Source organism: Castor canadensis, chromosome 3, assembly GCF_047511655.1.
Source record: "Castor canadensis chromosome 3, mCasCan1.hap1v2, whole genome shotgun sequence".
Classification (NCBI taxonomy): Eukaryota; Metazoa; Chordata; class Mammalia; order Rodentia; family Castoridae; genus Castor; species Castor canadensis.
The window spans coordinates 199,516,369-199,534,706 of NC_133388.1; the positions used below are offsets into that span (position 1 = coordinate 199,516,369).

Consider the following 18,338-nt stretch of genomic DNA (forward strand, 5'->3'; position numbering starts at 1 on the left):
TTTCACTTGGGAACATCCAAGTGATGACACTTGCAAACTCACTAGCTTTTCTTCTGTATCCTGGTCCCTACTTCTACAGTCTGAATTTTGTGTCTTGGCAGTGTTATGTCCTCTGGGAATTTCCTCTGCAAGGTGTGGAATCTGGATCTGGCTGCCAGGGCTGAGGGTTCCACAGGGGCGTGAGACTGTTCACACTGGTTTCACGAATTCATGTGCTCAACCCACATGGAGATGTTTTGTGGGTCAAATGCACACAGATCCCATTGGGATGATTAAAATACATACCCAAATACGTTTCAACGTGTGAAAAATCGATTAGTAAAATACACCACACTAACAGTTGCTGTTACTATCTATTAGTCACCTGTGTCACCTGACATAGTAAAAGCAGTTGACGATGTCCAACACCCTTTCCTGATAGGAACCTCCTAGAATGAGGACCAGAAGGAAACTTCCCAGATTAAGGCATGTCTCAAGTGGTAGAGTGACTGCCTGGTAAGCATAAGGCTCTGAGCTCGAACTCTAATACCACCAACCAACAAACAAGCACGTGGAAGGGAATTTCCTAACATGATGAAGGGTCCTTTTGAAAAACCCCACTCAACAGAGAGACTTGCTGGAGCAGTATGGTACTCGGTACTCTCTCAGTCCCTGTCTTCTCCATCTCCCACCAGACCACACCACTCCCTGCACCAACACTGCTGCCTCTCTGCAAGGCTCACCGCCTTCCTGACCAGCTCCAGCCCTGGCCTCCTGCTGAGCCTGCACTTGGTGGGGAATGATCTAGCTATGGTGCTATCTGAGGTCACTATTTCACTTTTTTTTTTTTTTTGGCAGTAATGGGGTTTGAAACCAAGGCCTCGCACTTGCTAGGCAAGCATAACATTTCACTTTTTTTTTTTTAAACCGCTTTACTCTTTTTTTTTTTTTTTGATGGGACTGGGGTTTGTCACACTTCTCAGGACAGGGGTCTCTTCAGTTCCCAACAACAGAAGCAACTCCTGAAGGTCACCTTCGAGTCTACTCAGGCCCCTTACACTGTGTCCAGTGTCCATATTGACATGGCTCTGCTCTGTGCAGAGAGCACATAGCCAGCCATCTGTGCTTCAAATGGACCTGAATCTGTTGGTCCCAACCCCACTGCACCGAACAGCAACTTCCAACCCTTGCAATGGCTGCCCAGTGGGCCTCTTTCCCTTTTGGACCCTCACACATGCATGCCATGCACATCACTCTCAGCAGGAGTAAAATGAACTCCAAGGTATGAATCAGGTATTAACTGCTGTCACATCTACTGTCCCGAGCATAATCCAACCTGTCTTCCCCAACACCTGGCAGCAATTCTGGGAAGTTCCTCAAGGGCCCAGGCTCAGCTTAGTGTTGTATAGATACATCTCCCATCTCCCATGTGTCTGATTTTCACCAGCACTTGCTATCCCGAACCTTCCCTCCACCCTTGATCTCCATGCAACTGCTCAGATACAGCATCCTCATGAGTGACACCACAGACGCCACTGCTGAAACAGTGAGGTTGTCCAATGACACAGAAAGACATCCAAAGGTGCTTCCAGGTTAGGTGTACATCACAGCCTTATGTCCACGAAATGAACAAGGGTACATCATCACCCTCTGTGTATCCATACTCCTGATGTCCCTCTGCAGCTTGGGACAGCTCACCACAGGCTCCCATTGGTGCAGTCCATCTGCCTCACCTGCCTGACTACATGGACAAGGATCTCTGCCCTACCCTCAGTTTCTTCACCTGTGCGATAAGAACAGCATTTCCTTTCTGTGTATCCAGGAGAAATAATCAGCTCACGGTGGGCTCTGCCCTGGGAAGGCAGCCCCTCAGGCCCTCGAGCTGTCTGTAAGGGTCTGAGACCAGTCTTCCTTCCCACAAGCAGATGGAACTAATTAAGTACAAAAACAACTCTACTAGCCAGAAAAACCTCCACTGGAGGCATGGCCTAGAAGCCCGTTTGAGCTCCCACTGCACGGGTTTTCTCCTTGGCCATTTTTTTTTCTTTTGCAGGCTCTGTTCACCTAGTTAGCTCCTGGCCCAGGGAATCCAAGTGGCTAATGACACTTTCAAGAAAGAAGAGAGGAGGTGGCAGGCTTGTGAACCAGCTGGGCTGCGGCTGTCTCCCTAGCTATCTGAGGCCACCAGCTGCAAGGCGGATCCTAGCAGAGGTGGAAAAATCTTTTATCACTGGACGCAGGTGGCCGGCAGCTCACAGCTAGCAGACACATTCAAGTCTGATCACACGTCCGCCCGGCCCCGCCCTCACCTGCAGCTCTCCTCCTTTGCGGTCCCCAGCGCCGCCGGCCGAGCAGCCCTGGCCGGCAGCTCCTGGGCCCTCTCGGCGGAGGCTGTGGCATCGGGCTCGGGCTCCAGCGAGGAGCCGGTGCTGCCGCGCCCCGGGCTGCTGTCGGCCGAGGCGCGCGGGGACTCGGTGTTCTGCTTCAGCGTCTGCAGCTTGGCCAGTGGGATGATGTCGCAGTTCTGCGGGCGGTGCCACACCGTGCGCTGCGAGGCGGCGCTGTAGTAGTAGAAGCGCGACGTGTTGGGGTCGAAGAGCTCCCACCACTGGTCCTCGCTGGTGCGCTTAATGCGCACGCCGGCCGGCGGGTCCCACACACACTCGCCGGTGACCAGGTTGGCGTACATGCGCTCGCGAGTGCGCGGCTCGATGATCTCCACCCACTCCAGCCTGCGGGGACAGGGGACAGGGGCGTCAGCCGGGATCCCCCGCCCTCCTGGCCCTCCTAGTCCTGAGCTGCGGGCTCCCAGTGCCCACAGGGCAGCACACCCCCAACCCTGCACCCCCAGTCCCCACTCAACCTGGAAAGCAATGTAAATTAAAGTAGGCCAGACAAGATAATTTTGTTTACCGTTAGGATGAGCAAGTTTCTACCTGGAAAAACAACCCTTTAAAGGTACATAATACCCCTTGGTGTGGATTCTGTCTCTGCCCTGCTGTCTCGTGCATTCTCCTTCCATGGGTATGGGCCGCAACTGGGTTGGCATTTGTTTCCAGGGAAAGGGGCTCAGGAGAGAAAGGGAGGCATGCAGGGAGGGTGGGAGGCTGGCCTATAGCTCTGCCAAGACAGGTGTGAAACAGGAAAAAAAGTCACTGGGCCGTTCCTGGCTTTCACTGACCCGAGTAGCTTAGGGCAGGTGATCTTCACCACACTCATGGTCTTACTCTGTCCTGGGTTCTGCCTTATGGAACCAGGCCAGGGACAGGGTTGCTCTGAAACCATCACCCCCCCCCCACACACACACACCACCCCACCATGGGGGGCAAGGTAGATTCAACCTGCTTCTACTTGCTCCATGTAGATTCTGTCCCCTCCCCCACCATGCCTCAAGGGAAAGAGCAAAGGTCATGCCCTGGGGGGAAGGGGGAGTGCTGCTGTTACCCTGAGGTTGCATCCCCATGACACTTTCACCCCTGGTCCTGTGAGGGAACCCCAAGCTGAAGGACCTGTGCTGGGGAGGGCTGTCCTGTGAGGTAGGAGACTATGAGGGAGTTGCCCCACAGCCAGACAGGGAAGGAGTCAGTTGAGCCTGAATGGAAACACAGGGAAGAGGAGGTGGCCTTGGGAGCCGCTTCAGTCAGTGGGCCACTCACAAAACAGGGCCAACCACTGAGTAGGCTGTTTCATCCTCCACCAACGGAAGGCATCTAACAGAGAGGGTTTTCTCACTGGAGTCTGAGCACTTTTGCCAGCACTGACTGCCCCCCCACACCCCCCCAGACACCTGGGTTTACTCAGGCTCAGACTTGCTTCCTTCTGCCCTATGGTCTGGCATAGTTTGGCAGGAGCAGCACGTGGGGCAAGTGGGCAGTCATGGGGACAGTTAGACTGCTTGATCAAGGGGGTACCCACCATTCCTCACCACTAGAACACCACTGCCCTTTCTCTGAGGCTGGCTGAGTATCTTGCAGGGATGAATACCCTGTGTAAGGCAAGAGTTATCAATGGATGCTAAAAGTCAAGGATAAGTCTGAGGAGGAACAGCTTGTGGGGAGGTTGAATGATCTTTTCTGTACTTTTCAAGTTTTCCATATTGTTCACAAGATTAATTTTGTCATTGGGAAAAATAAAAGGCCTATTATCTTCTATTCAATAGTGCATACTTCAACTGTAGCATGCAACAAAACCTCCAAAGTGTCAGACTCTAAAGTGTTTTTCGGTACTTGGGCTTGAACTCAAAGCCTCATGTAAGTGCTGTACTCCTGAAGGCATACTCTCAGCCCTTTGTTTTTAAGCTCGGGCCTTGATTACTTCATCTGGGCTGGCTCACACTTTCCATCTTTCTGCCTCTACCTCTTGAGTATCTGGGATTATAAGTGTGTCACACCATGCCTGGCTCAGACTTTAAAGTTTTAAAGATGCAGAGGCCAAGCTCCCATGAATTGTCTGTGCTTGTTCTGGCTTGGGCAGCTGGTGGCTTAGCACTGGGGTATAATGGGTAGCATCCCCTGTAGGCATGCTTTAATATAAACGCAAAATGAGTGTCAGGGAAGGCCTGTGACAATTCATAGTAGGTAAAGCCTTATAGCCTTGTTTTTAAAAGCCACTTATCTGCAGCTGGGTGCCTGTAATCCTAGCTACTTGGGAGGCTGACATCAGGAGGACCACTGTTTGAGGCTAGCCCAGGCAAATAGTTTGAGAGACCCCCATTTCCAAAATAACCAGTGCAAAATGGACTGGAAGTGTGGCTCAAGTGGTAGCGTGCCTGCTTTCCAAGCACTAAACCCTGAGTTCAAACACCAGTCCCAATGGGAAAAAAAAAGCCACACATTTACTTATGTTTATGTTTGTATAGGAAATCACTGGATATAGAAAGCCAGAGATAAAAGGGATTGTCTTGGCCTAGTAGAATTTGGTAAGATTTTTCACCTTTTTTTAACTAATCTAATTTTTTCAAACTTTATAATGGAAATTTTCAAGCATATGCAAAAATATAGCTACTAAAACAATGAAATTTCCACATATGTGGTTTTGTATTTTTCCTAATTATTAATGAGGTCATAAATAAATGGCTTGTATTCATGAGCCATTTATATTCTTTATCTACAAAATACAAGACTTTCCTCAATGAATTATGTATTACAAGCACCTATTTTGTGACTTTATTTATTTTTTTTGGTACTACTAGAGTTTGAACTTAGGGCTTTGCACTTGCTAAGCAAGACTCTATCACTTGAGAAATGCCCTCAGCCTTTTCTTTTCTTTCTTTCTTCTTTTTTTTCCTGCACTTTAGTTATTTTTCAGATAGGGTCTTCAGTTTTTGCCTAGGGCCAGTCTCAGACCACAACCCTCCTGCCTATGTCCCCCAGTAGCTAGGATGACAGGAGCACACCATCACACCTAGCTTGTTTGTTTCGAAGGGGTCTTGCTAACTTTTTTGGCTGGGCTGATCTCAAACCAGGATTTTCCTGATTTCCAACTCCCAAGTAGCTGGGAGTACAAGTGTGCATTACCACACTTGGCTCCTGGTTATTCTTAACCTATTTTTCTTCCTTATGAATTTTAGGATCAGTCTGTCAACTTCCAATCACAACCTTACTGCCATTTTTGTTACATGCGTACCAACCCTAATCGTTGATTCAGGGAGAACAGAGACATCTTTAGGGAACTGTGGTCTTCCACCTGAGCAGTGGCATGTCCCCCTGTCTCAGTCTAAGGGCATGGGCACCACTTTTCAATGCACCTGTCTTCAGCTCTGTCCAATCTGCTGGCATATGTCCAAATCTCTGTGGTCATTCTCTGAGATCCCTTCAGACAGGTGAGCATCAGACCCCTGAAGCCCAGCCAGTCCTCTTGCTCTTGCCAGGTGACATGGGATAGATTTCTCCCTCAGAAGGCTATGGAGGTAACATAGTTCTTCATCCTACACCTCTGATTAACACCTTCTCCACTGCTGAGACCCTGCACAGCCTGCCCCTCTAAACAGAACCATTCCTGCCTCACCACCCCCAACACACAAAACACCCTGGGTAATGGGAACCACCCTCTTCTGCCCCACAGGGCACTTCTGGGACCACCCTCACCCTGAGTGTCCTTCAGCATCCTCTTCCCACACCATAGTGTTGGGGATGATTCTCTTTCCTGAGGCTCAGAGCTCATGCAGTGGTCCTGGTGCTCTCTGGTGACCAAGTTGTGCCTGCCTCTGAGATTTCCTCGTAGATTTGCAGGATGGAGACTTTCCAGGCCATGGGGGCAATGGCCAGAAAACTCTTGACATGGATGTAGATGTCCCAGAGACAAAAAGGCACTTGCACTGAGCTTATTCCTGGAGCCTGGCACACAGCCATGACCCATGGGCTGGAGGAGCCCAGCTCAAAGCCTGCTATAGGAAAGGGCAGATGACAACCCAGAGTAAGAAAAAGGGAAACATGGTCCACCCCAAGAACAGCACACATCTGCCAGATGGGGTCAGCTAAAGGAGCTGTGGTCAGCACCTCCACTCAACTCTAAAAGGTGGACATCCAATAAAAATTCTAACCACTCATAAGGAAGGTCAGAGCTAACCCAAACCAGGACAGCAGGAAAGAAAACAAAGCACAGGTTGGCTGACGTGTGAGACCCTCAGTGGAACCAGTGGTGCAGATGTCTACAGAAAAAGGAATATAGAGAGGATTAATTGGACAGCTGAATGAAAAGCAAATCACTGAAATGCCTGGCTACAGTGTCCCACACCTGTGGTGCCAGCTATAGGAGAATTATCTGAGCCTTGGGGTTCAAGGCCAGTCTGGGTAACATGGTGAAACTCTCATCAAAAATTAAACCACTGAAATTCACATTACGTGGGTTTAAAAGCAAATCTGCACAGAAGAAAGAACTGAGTCAGAGTCAGAGGAGGCAGGGAAGGTGGTGGGCTGACACCAGCCACTGTGTCCAGAGGATGAAAGAAGGGCAGACAGAATACATTTAAAAGATGAATGGAACTTTCCACAAGATTCAAGAAGCAGCACAAACTGCAAGTATCCACAGTCTCCAGATAAAAGGTGCTTGACAGTACCAGGGCATGAGGGAGCTCAGGAAAATGCAAACCTAAGCCAAGAAGGGTACCACACACACCAGGAAGATGGCTACCATAAGACAGCCTGCAATACTGAGCATGGCAAGGACCCCAGCACCACAGGTCTTGTGATGTGGGGGAAGGTGAACCAGTACAGCCAGGTATAGCTAGGGCAATGGGAATATCACCCAGTTGAAGAGCTGGCAGGCAGAAAAAAGTACACAAACCCCACACAGAGAACACAGTGCACATCAGCATGTGGGAGCCTACCAGAGGCCCATGTCCAGCCCATTGCCCACGATGCACCACTAGGAAACCTGGATCAAGCTGCTGGCAAGGCACCTGGAGCTTCATGGGCCTCATAGCACATATAGGCACACGTGGGTATGCACAACTAACTCCACTACAGAATGGAAAGGTGGGCCTCACCTGCCTCAGTAGTTGAGGTTAGGATGAGGGAACCACAGAATACAGGCACCACTGCCAGGCCAGTGGAGAAGAGTGCTCAGTTGAAACCTACAGGAGGGGATAAGGGGCCGGGAGGACCCAGCAGGGCTGGCCCCTGGACTGGGAACACTCAAGTCTGATTCTGGCTTCCCTGGGAAACAAGAATGCAGTGGAGGCAAGACTCTCAGCAAAGAGCAGTGTATGAGGGGTGAAGGAGGAGCTGCCCTTCCTGCTAAACGGCACAGGCCCAGTTGAGGAGCCAGCTCCAAAAGTGCTCAGGCCATTAGCCTACGGCAGAAACAAGGTTGCTTCTGTGACACACTCACTGACGCATTCTCTCATACCAAAAAGGGCTCCAAGATGCAGGTTCAGTAAGACAAAGGGCCAGGACCACTGAGGGCACTGCACAGCCTGCATTTAGGCTCTGCTGTCTTCCATGGAGGTTCTAGGCGCCTCAGAGAAGAGGCTGATTGCACGGCTAGGGCAGCAACACAGAGGGGCTGGTGATGCCCAGACTGCAGAGGAAGGACATGTCCCAGGCCACGGAACCCCACAGCCACAGCCAGGACGTGGGACAGCTTGAGTGACAGGTGAGTCAGAGTGATGTCAGTGACCATGGAAAACAAACCGATCTCCCACAGAAAAGTACCAGGTGAGGGAGCTATCCCACCCCTTCAAGGGGGTGAAGCACAGGCTCCTGCCACTGGACCCAGTGGAGAGGGAGGGAGAGCTTCACAATGGAGACATCTGACGGCATTACCTGGACGGGAGTCAAGGTCAGCATCTACTGTGACAGGCTGTGTTGATAGTTTGTTCTCCTGACATGATGGGGTCAGCCTCCCCAAACATACATGACCCAACTAATAGAAAAATACCTGCCCAGTCCCTCTCAAAACTGAGCCCAAGGGGATATGATGAGACAGAGGGGACAAGAGGTGAGAACTAGGAATGCTGGACACAGTGGCCCCAGGCAGCAGCACACCTGTCGAGATGCTGACAAAGAAGGTCTCTGCACTGCACGTGCAAACACTACCTCAATCTAAAACTTCTCAAGTAAAAAGTGAGTGGTCTCCATACTTCAAAATGTTAACTTTGTAAGGTACATAATGAGGATAATCTGGCTCGTTTCACAGCTGGGTCAGGGACCATGTAGGCTGGGTCCTCCCAGTGGGGTTCAGGCAAGACTCAAGCAGGGCAGCACAGTGCCACAGGAGAGCTCCCCACACACTGGCAGATGGCCAGCACCCCCAGGTGCCGAGGGAACCAGAACCACCCAAAGAGGACTCCTGCCGACCCCAATCTAGGGGTATTGGGGCCCTGGAGTACAGGGAAGGGCAGCATGCATCCTCACAGGCAGGGTCATAACCACCCCTGTCATAGACCTAAAGCCATGTCTGTCTCTGAGGCTTATGGCAGAGACGTGGAGGACAAACTCAGGCCTGTTCTTGCTCCTTCTCTGAGGTTGGCCCTAGTGCATCAGGGTGCTTGTGGAGTTGGAACTCATCAAGGACTGGCTCCCTCAGGAGCACAGTGGGAGAGACAAGTGCTGTGGACAGAGGCCCATGGTGAGCCCAGGAAGGCCGAGACACACTGTAGCCTGTGGAAGGAACAGACACGTCACTCCTGCCTCAGGGCCTGCTGATCCCCACCTTCTCTGTGTCTCAGCTACAGACTGCATTCACTCTGTGTCTACCACCACACAAGGTGGCCATAATACACTAAGTCCTAATCCTACATACCAAGCACTATCCCTTTGGTGCCCCAACTATAAAGTGAGGCCACTGAGGATATCTCTTGCTAGCTTTCCTGATCCAAGGATGGAGCAATGGTAGAAGATGCCACCTATAGTGCTAGAGAGGGATGGCCATCTTGTATGGCCTTTGAAGTCACTTGGGGCTTTTAATAGCCTTTTGGGTCACTAGAGTTTTCCCACCACTAGTGACACAAGGCCAAATTCTGTCAAAGGCCAAGGCAAAAGTGGTTGTTACGCAGAATGTTAGTGTGCACTACAGGGTCTAGGGACACTCCCAGACTGCAAGGACCCTGGCACTACATGGGGAATGGAACCATGCCCTGAGCCCCCAGCCAGTAGCATCAGATGGCATGCCAGGGCCCACTGTCCTGCACACCTCACTCTGCCTAGGACAATCTCTGACAGAAGATGAATGAAACCTCTAGAATTGGGAATTGGGTCATCTCACCCTGAGAACCCTGCACGGCTGGCTGGGCTGAGAGAAAACTCAAAGCAGCACACACAGTGCTCCACTCCTAGACCTGGCTGGACTCTGCTCACATTTGCTTCTTCAATCTCCCGAGCACCTGACAGGGCCAGGTAGGCTTGGGGTGCAACCAGCAGCTTGTGGCCACCACAGGATTACCCTCTATGCAGACATCTCCTTCCCCACAGAGACTGCACCGTGGGGGCACTCCCTTCTGTTCCCTTCAGTGCAGACAGTTCTGGATAGCAAACACTGAAGGGCTGTGTAGGACTTCAGTGAATATGTATTTCCTGATACTGATGAAAAAGTAAACCAAGTACAGCCCATGAAGACAGAGGTGGGTAGAGACTTCTGGAGCATGCCTGCAGCAGGAAGCTAAAGGGAGTTGTCTCAGGCCTGGGGCGCCCAGGGAAGGTGCTGACCTGAGTGACTCGGGAGAACCTGTTCTCCTGGTTGATCTGTAAGTAGCGGGCTGGAAGCTTCCAGATGGTGGATGTAGGTGTTCCAGAGGAGAAGGTGACAGGGCCAGAGGAGAAGGCAACGAAAGTGAGGTTTTCTGCCTGAGTAGCTGCAAGAGCCATGTGGGTCTGAGGCAGAACTCAGGGTGCACATTGACGACACAGACTGAGGGCAAACGCAACAGGAACAGGTGCCCCATGGATTGGCACAGCCTGCCTCAGCTGAGAACACAGCAGGCAGTTGGCCACAATGTTATGAGGGGCCATGTCACCACCTCGCTCTCCCTCCATCTCATATTCTCCCCAAGCCTGCTAGGTTTTATCAGAACAAAGATGGGGTACTCCAAAAACAATGTTTCTGAACACAGAGAAACTTACAAAGCACAGAGCTAAGCATCCTAAACCCTAAAAGAAGTAATCCCAATCCTTGTGTTTAAAATGCACTTTCAAATCAATGTAATACGATAATTCTCTCTCAACAAAGAATAGACTTTTGTTCCCTTTTCAGTGCCCTGTGTGAGTGTGCCAGGAGCCCAGCCTTTTAAGAACATTCTTGGCACCTCCTAGGGGACAGCAATAGACTGAGACCCACAGAGGACAGAGGGCAGATGAGGGCAAGGAGGACACAGAGCCTAGGAGCTGCACCGAGCCAGGCACAGATGGGACCTCAGATGACTACAATGAGAGGCTTCAGAACACGGAGGGGTCCCCAGTCTGAGAGCCCATGGATTCTGTCTAGAGATGTACCCCAAGGAGGGACTCAACTGGCAGGATGCACATGTGCAGGCCTCATGGACGAGCACCATGTTTGAAGAACACACAGCTTGTCCGTGGTTGGTGTCTCTTCCAGCTGAGCACTCACTCAGTCAGTAGGGGCTGCTAGTCCCCCAAGCCAAGGGGCTACACAGGGCAAGAGTGCGCAGTCACCAGTCATGCGATGGATGTACTGGGCTGAGTAGGGAACTGCCTACGGGGCTTTGCTGCCTGCTGGGACTTGACCCCACAGGCAGCAGAGAGCTGCTGAGGCTTAGACGATTAGAGCTGCAGTGGGGAAGATTTACCTGGTAAATGAATTGTGAAGGGAAAAATAAGCCACTTGGTGATGAAGATGGAAGGATAAAGACAACAGTGACCCCCCAGGCTGGAATGGGAGACACAGACACCTGAGGGCCCCAAAGGTGCAGCAGGGAACAGGCCCCTCCTCAGCAGCCCGTAGTGTGCTGGGGTCAGAGTATGATGACTCAACATGAACATGACCTTCCTGCTGCTCCTGTGCCTGCCGGGAGAGATTTACCTACAACGATCTGTCCAAGCAAGTATTTCTGGAATGAACACAGTGAGTGCCAAGTAGGAGCCAGGAGAAATTTACAGGTGGAGGGGCACGTCCCATGCTCTCTAGATCCCAACAAGAATAGTGCCATGGCCATTCAACAGGGAAGACAGTCTCTCAACAACCATGCTGGGACAAATAGACACGCACATGCAAGAGAATGAGGTTGGCCCCTATCTCATGTCAGACACAAAAATTAATTCAAAATAGATCCAAGACCTCCATGTTAAGAGCTAAGATGATAAAACTGTTAGAAGAAAAGATTGGGTAAATCTTCATCACCTGAGGTCAATAAAGAATTCTCAGACATGGCACCAAAACCAGGAGCAACAAGAGAAGCAACAGATAAACTCATCTGTTCATCAAAATTAGAACTTCTGAGTCAGGCATGGTGGCGCATGCCCGCAATCGCAGTACTCAAGAGACTTAGATGGGAGGATTACAAGTTCAAGGCCAGCTTGGGCTACACAGTGAGACCCTGTCTCAAAAACCAATGAAACAAAATCAAAACAAACCAACCAAGCCAAAAAAAAAAAAATTAGAATTTTTGGGCCAAAAATGATGCCCCCAGGAAAATGAAAACACAACTATAGGATGGGAGAACACAATTGCAAATCACCCGAAAGGACTTAAATCCAGAATGTAAAAATAACTCAGAATTCAATAATAAAAAGTACATAACCCAACTAAAGTAAGGGCACAAGAGCTGGGGATATAGCTCAGTGGTAGAGAGCGGACTGAGCATGTGCCAGACCCTTGGTTCCAACCCCAGCATAAGACAGGCATACATGTATGCTTAATCTTAGCACGCTGGAGACTAAGGCAGAAGGATCTTGAGTTTATGGCCAGCCTTACGGATGTGATGGTGCACATCTATAATCCCAGCTTCTTGGGAGGTGGAGATCAGGAGGATCACAGTTAGAGGCCAGCTTGTATGAAAAGTTAGTGAGACTCCCATCTTAGCAAACAAGCCAGGTACATGCCTGTAATGCCAGCTACGAGGAAGGCATAGGTAGGAGGATCGCAGTCCAGGCCCGCCTCAGGTAAAAATGGTGAGACCTATCTGAAAAATAACTGAAGCTAGTAGAGTGCCTGTCTACCAAGTTCGAGGCCCTGAGTTCAAACCCCAGTACTGTCCACCAAAAAAAAAAAGTCCAGCCTCAGCTACATGGTGATACTCTGTCTCAAACGAAACCAAACAAACCTCAGCACCACAATAATAATTTTTAAAAAATGTTAAAAACTAGCAAATGAGCTGAATAGACACTTCTACAAAAACAAGATACAAACAGCCTATACGTGTTACAAGGGTGCCCAATATCATTAGCCATTATGAACATGCAAATCAAAACCATAATGAGCTAGCACTTTTCAGGCCCACTAGCATGGCTATAATTGAAAGCTGTAATAATAAGTGTTGGTGAGGCTGTGGAAAAACTGGAACCATTATAAATTGTCAGTGGAGATGTAAATGGTGTGGCCATCATGGAAAGAGCAGGCGATTCTTCAGAACTAAGCACAGAATCACCAGATGACCCAGAGATTCCATAGCTGGGTGTGTGTCCAGGAGGCATGAAGCAAGCCCCCAGACTCCTGTATGGGACAATTCACTGCAGCAGTGTTCACGATAGGCTCAAAGGAGGGGGCAGCACTAGACCCCTCCACTGACATGTGCTGGCCAATGTGGTCGGTCTCTCCACACAGGTGTGTTATTCGGCCACTACAACGAGGGCACCTGGAGGACACTGTGCTGAGAGACAAACCCAGACACAAAGGCACCTGCTGTTTACATTGTCCAGAGGAGACAAGTCCATGGAAACACAAAGTAGGCTGATGCACCACAGGCAGGGGAGGGGAGCAGGAGGGGCAGCATCAGGTGTGGGGTTTCTGCCTGGCATGTACAAATGCTCTGGGTGGAGGCAGTGGTGATGGCCCCACAACTTAGCAAAGATACTAAAACTCACTAAATCATACTTTTGAGGCATGTGAATCCCATCAGTAACAAGAAGCCCTCAGAGTGACTCTGCAGGCAAGAGCAGCTTAGGCAAGACTCTGACCCAAGGAAGCCAGTGAGGAAGCTCTGGAAGTGCAAGAGCCCAGTTAGGCCATTCACAGCCAGTTCAGATGTTCTGAAAGACAGGTGGGGGTATGAGGAGTGAGAGGTGAGACAGTCAGCCCCAGGCCCAGTCCAACAGCATGCAGCTTCTCCATAGCCCCCAACTGTGCACCCCAAGTCTTCCCAACAGCCCTGTTGTTCTTCCACTGACCAATGTTGGAGCCCAAGGCTTCCCAAACCTTCCTCTCCCATAGTGTCTGTCTGCCACCACTCCAGAGTCCAATGGGCCACTCTACTCCCTGGACATTTTCTTCATGTGGCTGCTATTCTTTCTGTCCTTACTGGGTCCCTAAAGGCAACATGTATGACCACACCAATGGTTGTGGACATACCACAGAGGGCCACACAGAATGGCAGACACGAAACTTCCTAATCCCTGAAAAGGAGCAGCCTGAGCCTCAGCTGCACAGAAGCAAAGCAAATGTGGGCAGGGGCTGCCATGCAGTAGAGGGGGGGGACGGCACTGAGGCCTTGCTGCCCTGCCCTGCACTGCCCATGGCCCTGCACCCTCTCACACTGCCACCTCACTGCCCCTGGGAGGTTCGTCTGTGACACCTACATGCTGCCCTTGCCTGACACCCTTTGCTTCCTCCTGTACTGTTTCCTCCATCAGAGTCTGGCATTGAAGGAACTCAGCAAATACTCACCAGTGGACAAATAATGAATGAGGGAGAAACAGAAAGACATGGTGCCCACGAAGGCTGTGTGGGGCCCTTGGAGCAGATCGGGCCTCCTTCCCCAGGGTGCCTGGTGCAGCTCTGCACACAGTGCACACCCCAGCACTTTGGAACATGGAGAGTTCGTAGCTACTGAGAACTCACCCTCAGAGGTGACACGTGAACAGAGGAAACAGCCAGCACTGCTGTAGGCCCTCAACAGACATCATTAGATAGGCCATCGTGTCCAAATTGTCTTTCTGGACCTCCAGTCCAGCTGGTCCCTCTGGCCACCTGTGTCCCATGGGGACTGGAGCATGTGCTCTTGATCTAGCCCTGACGGTGTCTTCTCCTTCTTCCAGGATCTGGCCCAAGGGATTCTGTCAAACCTCAGCACGTGCAGAGCAGTGCTCCCCACCCTGCTCAAAGAAAACCAACAGACTAGGCTGTGCTTCTCATGCCTGGTACATGGTCAGATGTAAGGACCTGTGGAAGTTCCCTTCAGGCTTTGCCACTGCTGGTTCACAATACCCCAAAGGAGAAAGAGGGGTGACCTCATGACCAACAGCCCAAGTTCAAGAACGTGAATAGTAGGACTCCAGGTGAGGGGAATATGGAGAGCACAGAACAGAAGGAAGTGTCTGCTCTGTGTCAGCGGAAACCTTGGCCTTCATGGGACAATAATGCATCAGGAAGCCTGAGTCAATGACTGCAGTCAGGGTTACTACCTCCTGGGAGAGCTCCCCAAACAAATCACATTTCAATGCACCTCCAGTCAAAATCCCAACAGGACATCTCTTTGGGAGAGGGGCAGAATAATTTGGTCATTTGTACCAAAGACCAAATGAAAGAAGAGCCACTTCTGAATATCTTAAAGGGTGGTATGTCGAGGCTGGGACCTAGGCAAATGGACAAGTGGACAGAGAGCCCTTGCTGCTCCTGGCAGATTTGCCAGCTGAAGTAACAAGAAGCTTCACAAACCAAGGAGGCATGAATCCAGCCAACAGGGCTAGGATAGTTAGCTGTCCTTGTGGACACCGTAGGTCCACACCAATCAACAGAAAATGCAAAATCTGCCAAAGAACAGACATGAAGCACTCATGACCTCGGGCAGGCAGGGCTTCCACCTCAGGACACAAAGCCTCAAGGAAAAGGTGACATTGGAGCTGGAATGTCTGTCCAGTAAAGACCACCATGGAAATGAAAGCTCAGACCAAGGCAAACTCTTCCAACAGACAGCTTCTTTCTGCAACTTGCAGGAGCATCTGCACACCAGAAAGGCCAAGGCAGGAGAATTGACGGGAAGAGCGACTTTCCAGCAGAGTAGCCCAGGGGGTAGGACCCTGAGGGAATGCCCAATCTCACCACATACATGAAGACAAATGCTAAATCCACACAGACTGACCCACTGGCCAGATGCACACTCTGGCCAGAGCAGGGGTATTATGGCAGGAAGGAACTAGTAGGCACCACAGAGAGGATCTGGCTCTGCCCAGAAGCTGGACACATAGACACAGTTGCCAGGAGTCCTGGCAGGCCATAACCACACTGACAGTGCAGGGGCACAGGCTCAGGACATTCTTCAGCACTGCCTATCCATGGGGGAACTTAGAGCTTTTTGGGGGTGTGGGGGATACTCACTGTTGGGAACTCTGCCCATTCCAACTATGCCACATGGGGAAGCATGAACAGTGGGAACTGTGGGGAAAGACTGGAAACAGCCTCTATCAAGCATGCGGCCAGCATGTGACAGTGGTCAACAGAATCAACTCAGACACCCAGGACATGACCAGAGATGTGAGGTCAAGGGTAAAGAGAAGCAGCCTTTAATAATGGTGCAGGGACAACTGGAGGTACTAGAAAACAAAAAGTAAGGTCCATGGCTCATACCACACAGGAGAATAAACTCTAAGTGGATTCCAAGATTCTCACACAAAAGACTCAGCACTGTATGTGCTCTTTGTGCAACAACAAAGCTATGGGGCTAAGGATGTAGTTCAGTGGGAGAGTGCTTGTTTAGCATGCAAGAGGCCCTGGGTTCAACCTCCAGCACCACCAAAAAAAAAAAAAAAAAAAAAATCAAAAGTATGTCAGTGCTATGAAAAGCTATGGTACATTCCTCTAAAGTCTCAGAGAACACAGATACACTATAAGACTGTTAAATCTGACTATATAAAAACTTTATAAACTTTTATATGGCAAAAAACACCACAAGTAAAAAGATCTTGGCTTTTTGCACACATATTTAGTGGAAATATTTACAACATAAATTACATAGAGCAGGTTCATATCTTCAATGTACAAATTTGAGCATGAAAAGATAAAAAACAATATGGAAAAATGGGCAAAAGATAAGAGCAAGTCACAAAGTAAACTGTGACATACAGAAGATGTTATCTTCCCACCTGGCCCATCCTCAGAGACATGACCCCATGCTGTAGGAAGACCCTGCCCCACAGCAGTCAGAGGCCTGGCAGACAATGGAGGGCAAACACAAGGCCCAGTGCAGGCACAGGGCCAACAGCACCACTTTGACCCAGCATTTCCTCCTCTACAACGTACCTGAAGATCTGTCTCCAAAAGCAGAAAACTACACAGGTGCAGGCTGTTCAGTGCAGCAATACCTGTACCCGGATGAACCTAAGTGTCTAACACAGGACTGGCTGAATAATCTGGGGGAACATATAACATTGGTCCAGGAAGGTGTGAAAATGGAAGACAACCTCGATGGTGAAGGTGGCAAATCCCAGGAATGTTAAGTAAGAACAGGATGCACAAAGAGCCATAGAGTACAATGTCTTTTATGTAAGAATGAAGGGAAAGCAAGAAGCCACAATGACCCTCTTCTCTTAACAGAAACAGAGGGGCTCACCAGAAGATAGGAGGGTCCTACCTGCAACAGGTGTGTGGCAGAGATGAGAATGGGGGCAGTGGCCATAACCAAGTATCTTAACATGTCTCAATGCACAGAGGGCATTCAGTCCCTCTAACTGAATAAGCTATTGGAAAATGGTTCAGGGAGAAGCTATGGATATCACCCAGATTAAAAAAGGCTAAGGAAGGACTGGGAGTGGGACTCAAGTGGTACAGTACTTGCCTAGTAAGCACAAGGCCCTGGAAAAAGAAAAAGAAAAGGCCAAGGAGACTCAGAAGCCAGAAGCAAATTGGCTGAGGAATCCTGTACTGCACAGGGGTTGGGGTCAGGAAGCACTAGAAGACGTTGGGAATCAGCTAGCACAAGGGACAAGTATGTTGGAGCACATCAAAACCTTGTGTCAACATCAGATCTACTCACAGTGATGTGTGTTCCAGTTACACGAGAGTCACCTGACAGACACACACTCAAGGATTAGAGGCCTAGGGCAGGACATGTGTGACCCTCCCCAAAATGACCCAAAAAAAGAGATTGAGTGACTGCTTCTAACAACTCCAGGCAAGGGCATATAAACATTCCTGGAACTGTTCTTATTCTTGCAACTTCTCTTTAAGTACGGAGTTATTTCCCAATAAAAAGTTGAAAATTAAAATAAAAAAATAATGAGCTATGGCTGTGGGCTTTCTCATGGATTGATGCCCAGAGGGGCCAACCAATGTAGCTCAGCACAGGGGCTCATATGTCCAGCCCAGGCTGTAAGGTCCCTGAGGGGCATGCACTGACCTCTAGCAACCATGACATGCACTGCTGCAGTGAGGACTGTGGTGGGAACATGGGATTTGCAGAGGTGGTGGGACTTGCACAGGTGGGAGGCCAACCACTAGCAAATCCCTGTGAGAAGGTATGTGCAGGTGGCAGATGTAGTATAAGGCTGGGGAAAGCCCTATATCCATGCTGCCTTCTCTAAAAAGGGCTGTTTCCCCCACCCTTTGGGGACACCTGAGCAGGAGTGGACAGTGCCTCCTCACCTGGTGCTCGACCCTGGAATCCTGGGCTCCTGGCCATCAACATGGTGGCTTCTGCATTCGTAGTCCTGTGTCTGGGACATTGCCATCTGCTTCCCACTGCCCAAGGTAGACAGACGTCAGAGGATCATCAGGACACCTCCTCCAGGATCAGACAGGAAGGGACCACACTAGGG

At 50.1% G+C, this 18,338-nt stretch overlaps 1 protein-coding gene across 4 annotated transcripts in view; it reads right to left on the reverse strand.

Moving 5' to 3' along the window:
• Arhgap39 (Rho GTPase activating protein 39) overlaps window positions 1–18,338 on the reverse strand; it is a 105,833-nt gene that overhangs the window by 31,146 nt on the left and 56,349 nt on the right. For 3 of the 4 annotated variants that reach the window (XM_020171006.2, XM_074069473.1, XM_074069474.1), the window contains exons 2-3: window positions 18,166–18,332; window positions 2,289–2,711 (exon numbers count right to left, since the gene is read on the reverse strand). In XM_020171006.2, coding sequence (XP_020026595.1) covers window positions 2,289–2,711; window positions 18,166–18,251 — 509 coding nt within the window. In that variant the 5' untranslated portion in view covers window positions 18,252–18,332. The remainder of the gene's footprint in view (window positions 1–2,288; window positions 2,712–18,165; window positions 18,333–18,338) is intronic. The other variant, XM_074069475.1, reaches the window with a different exon arrangement.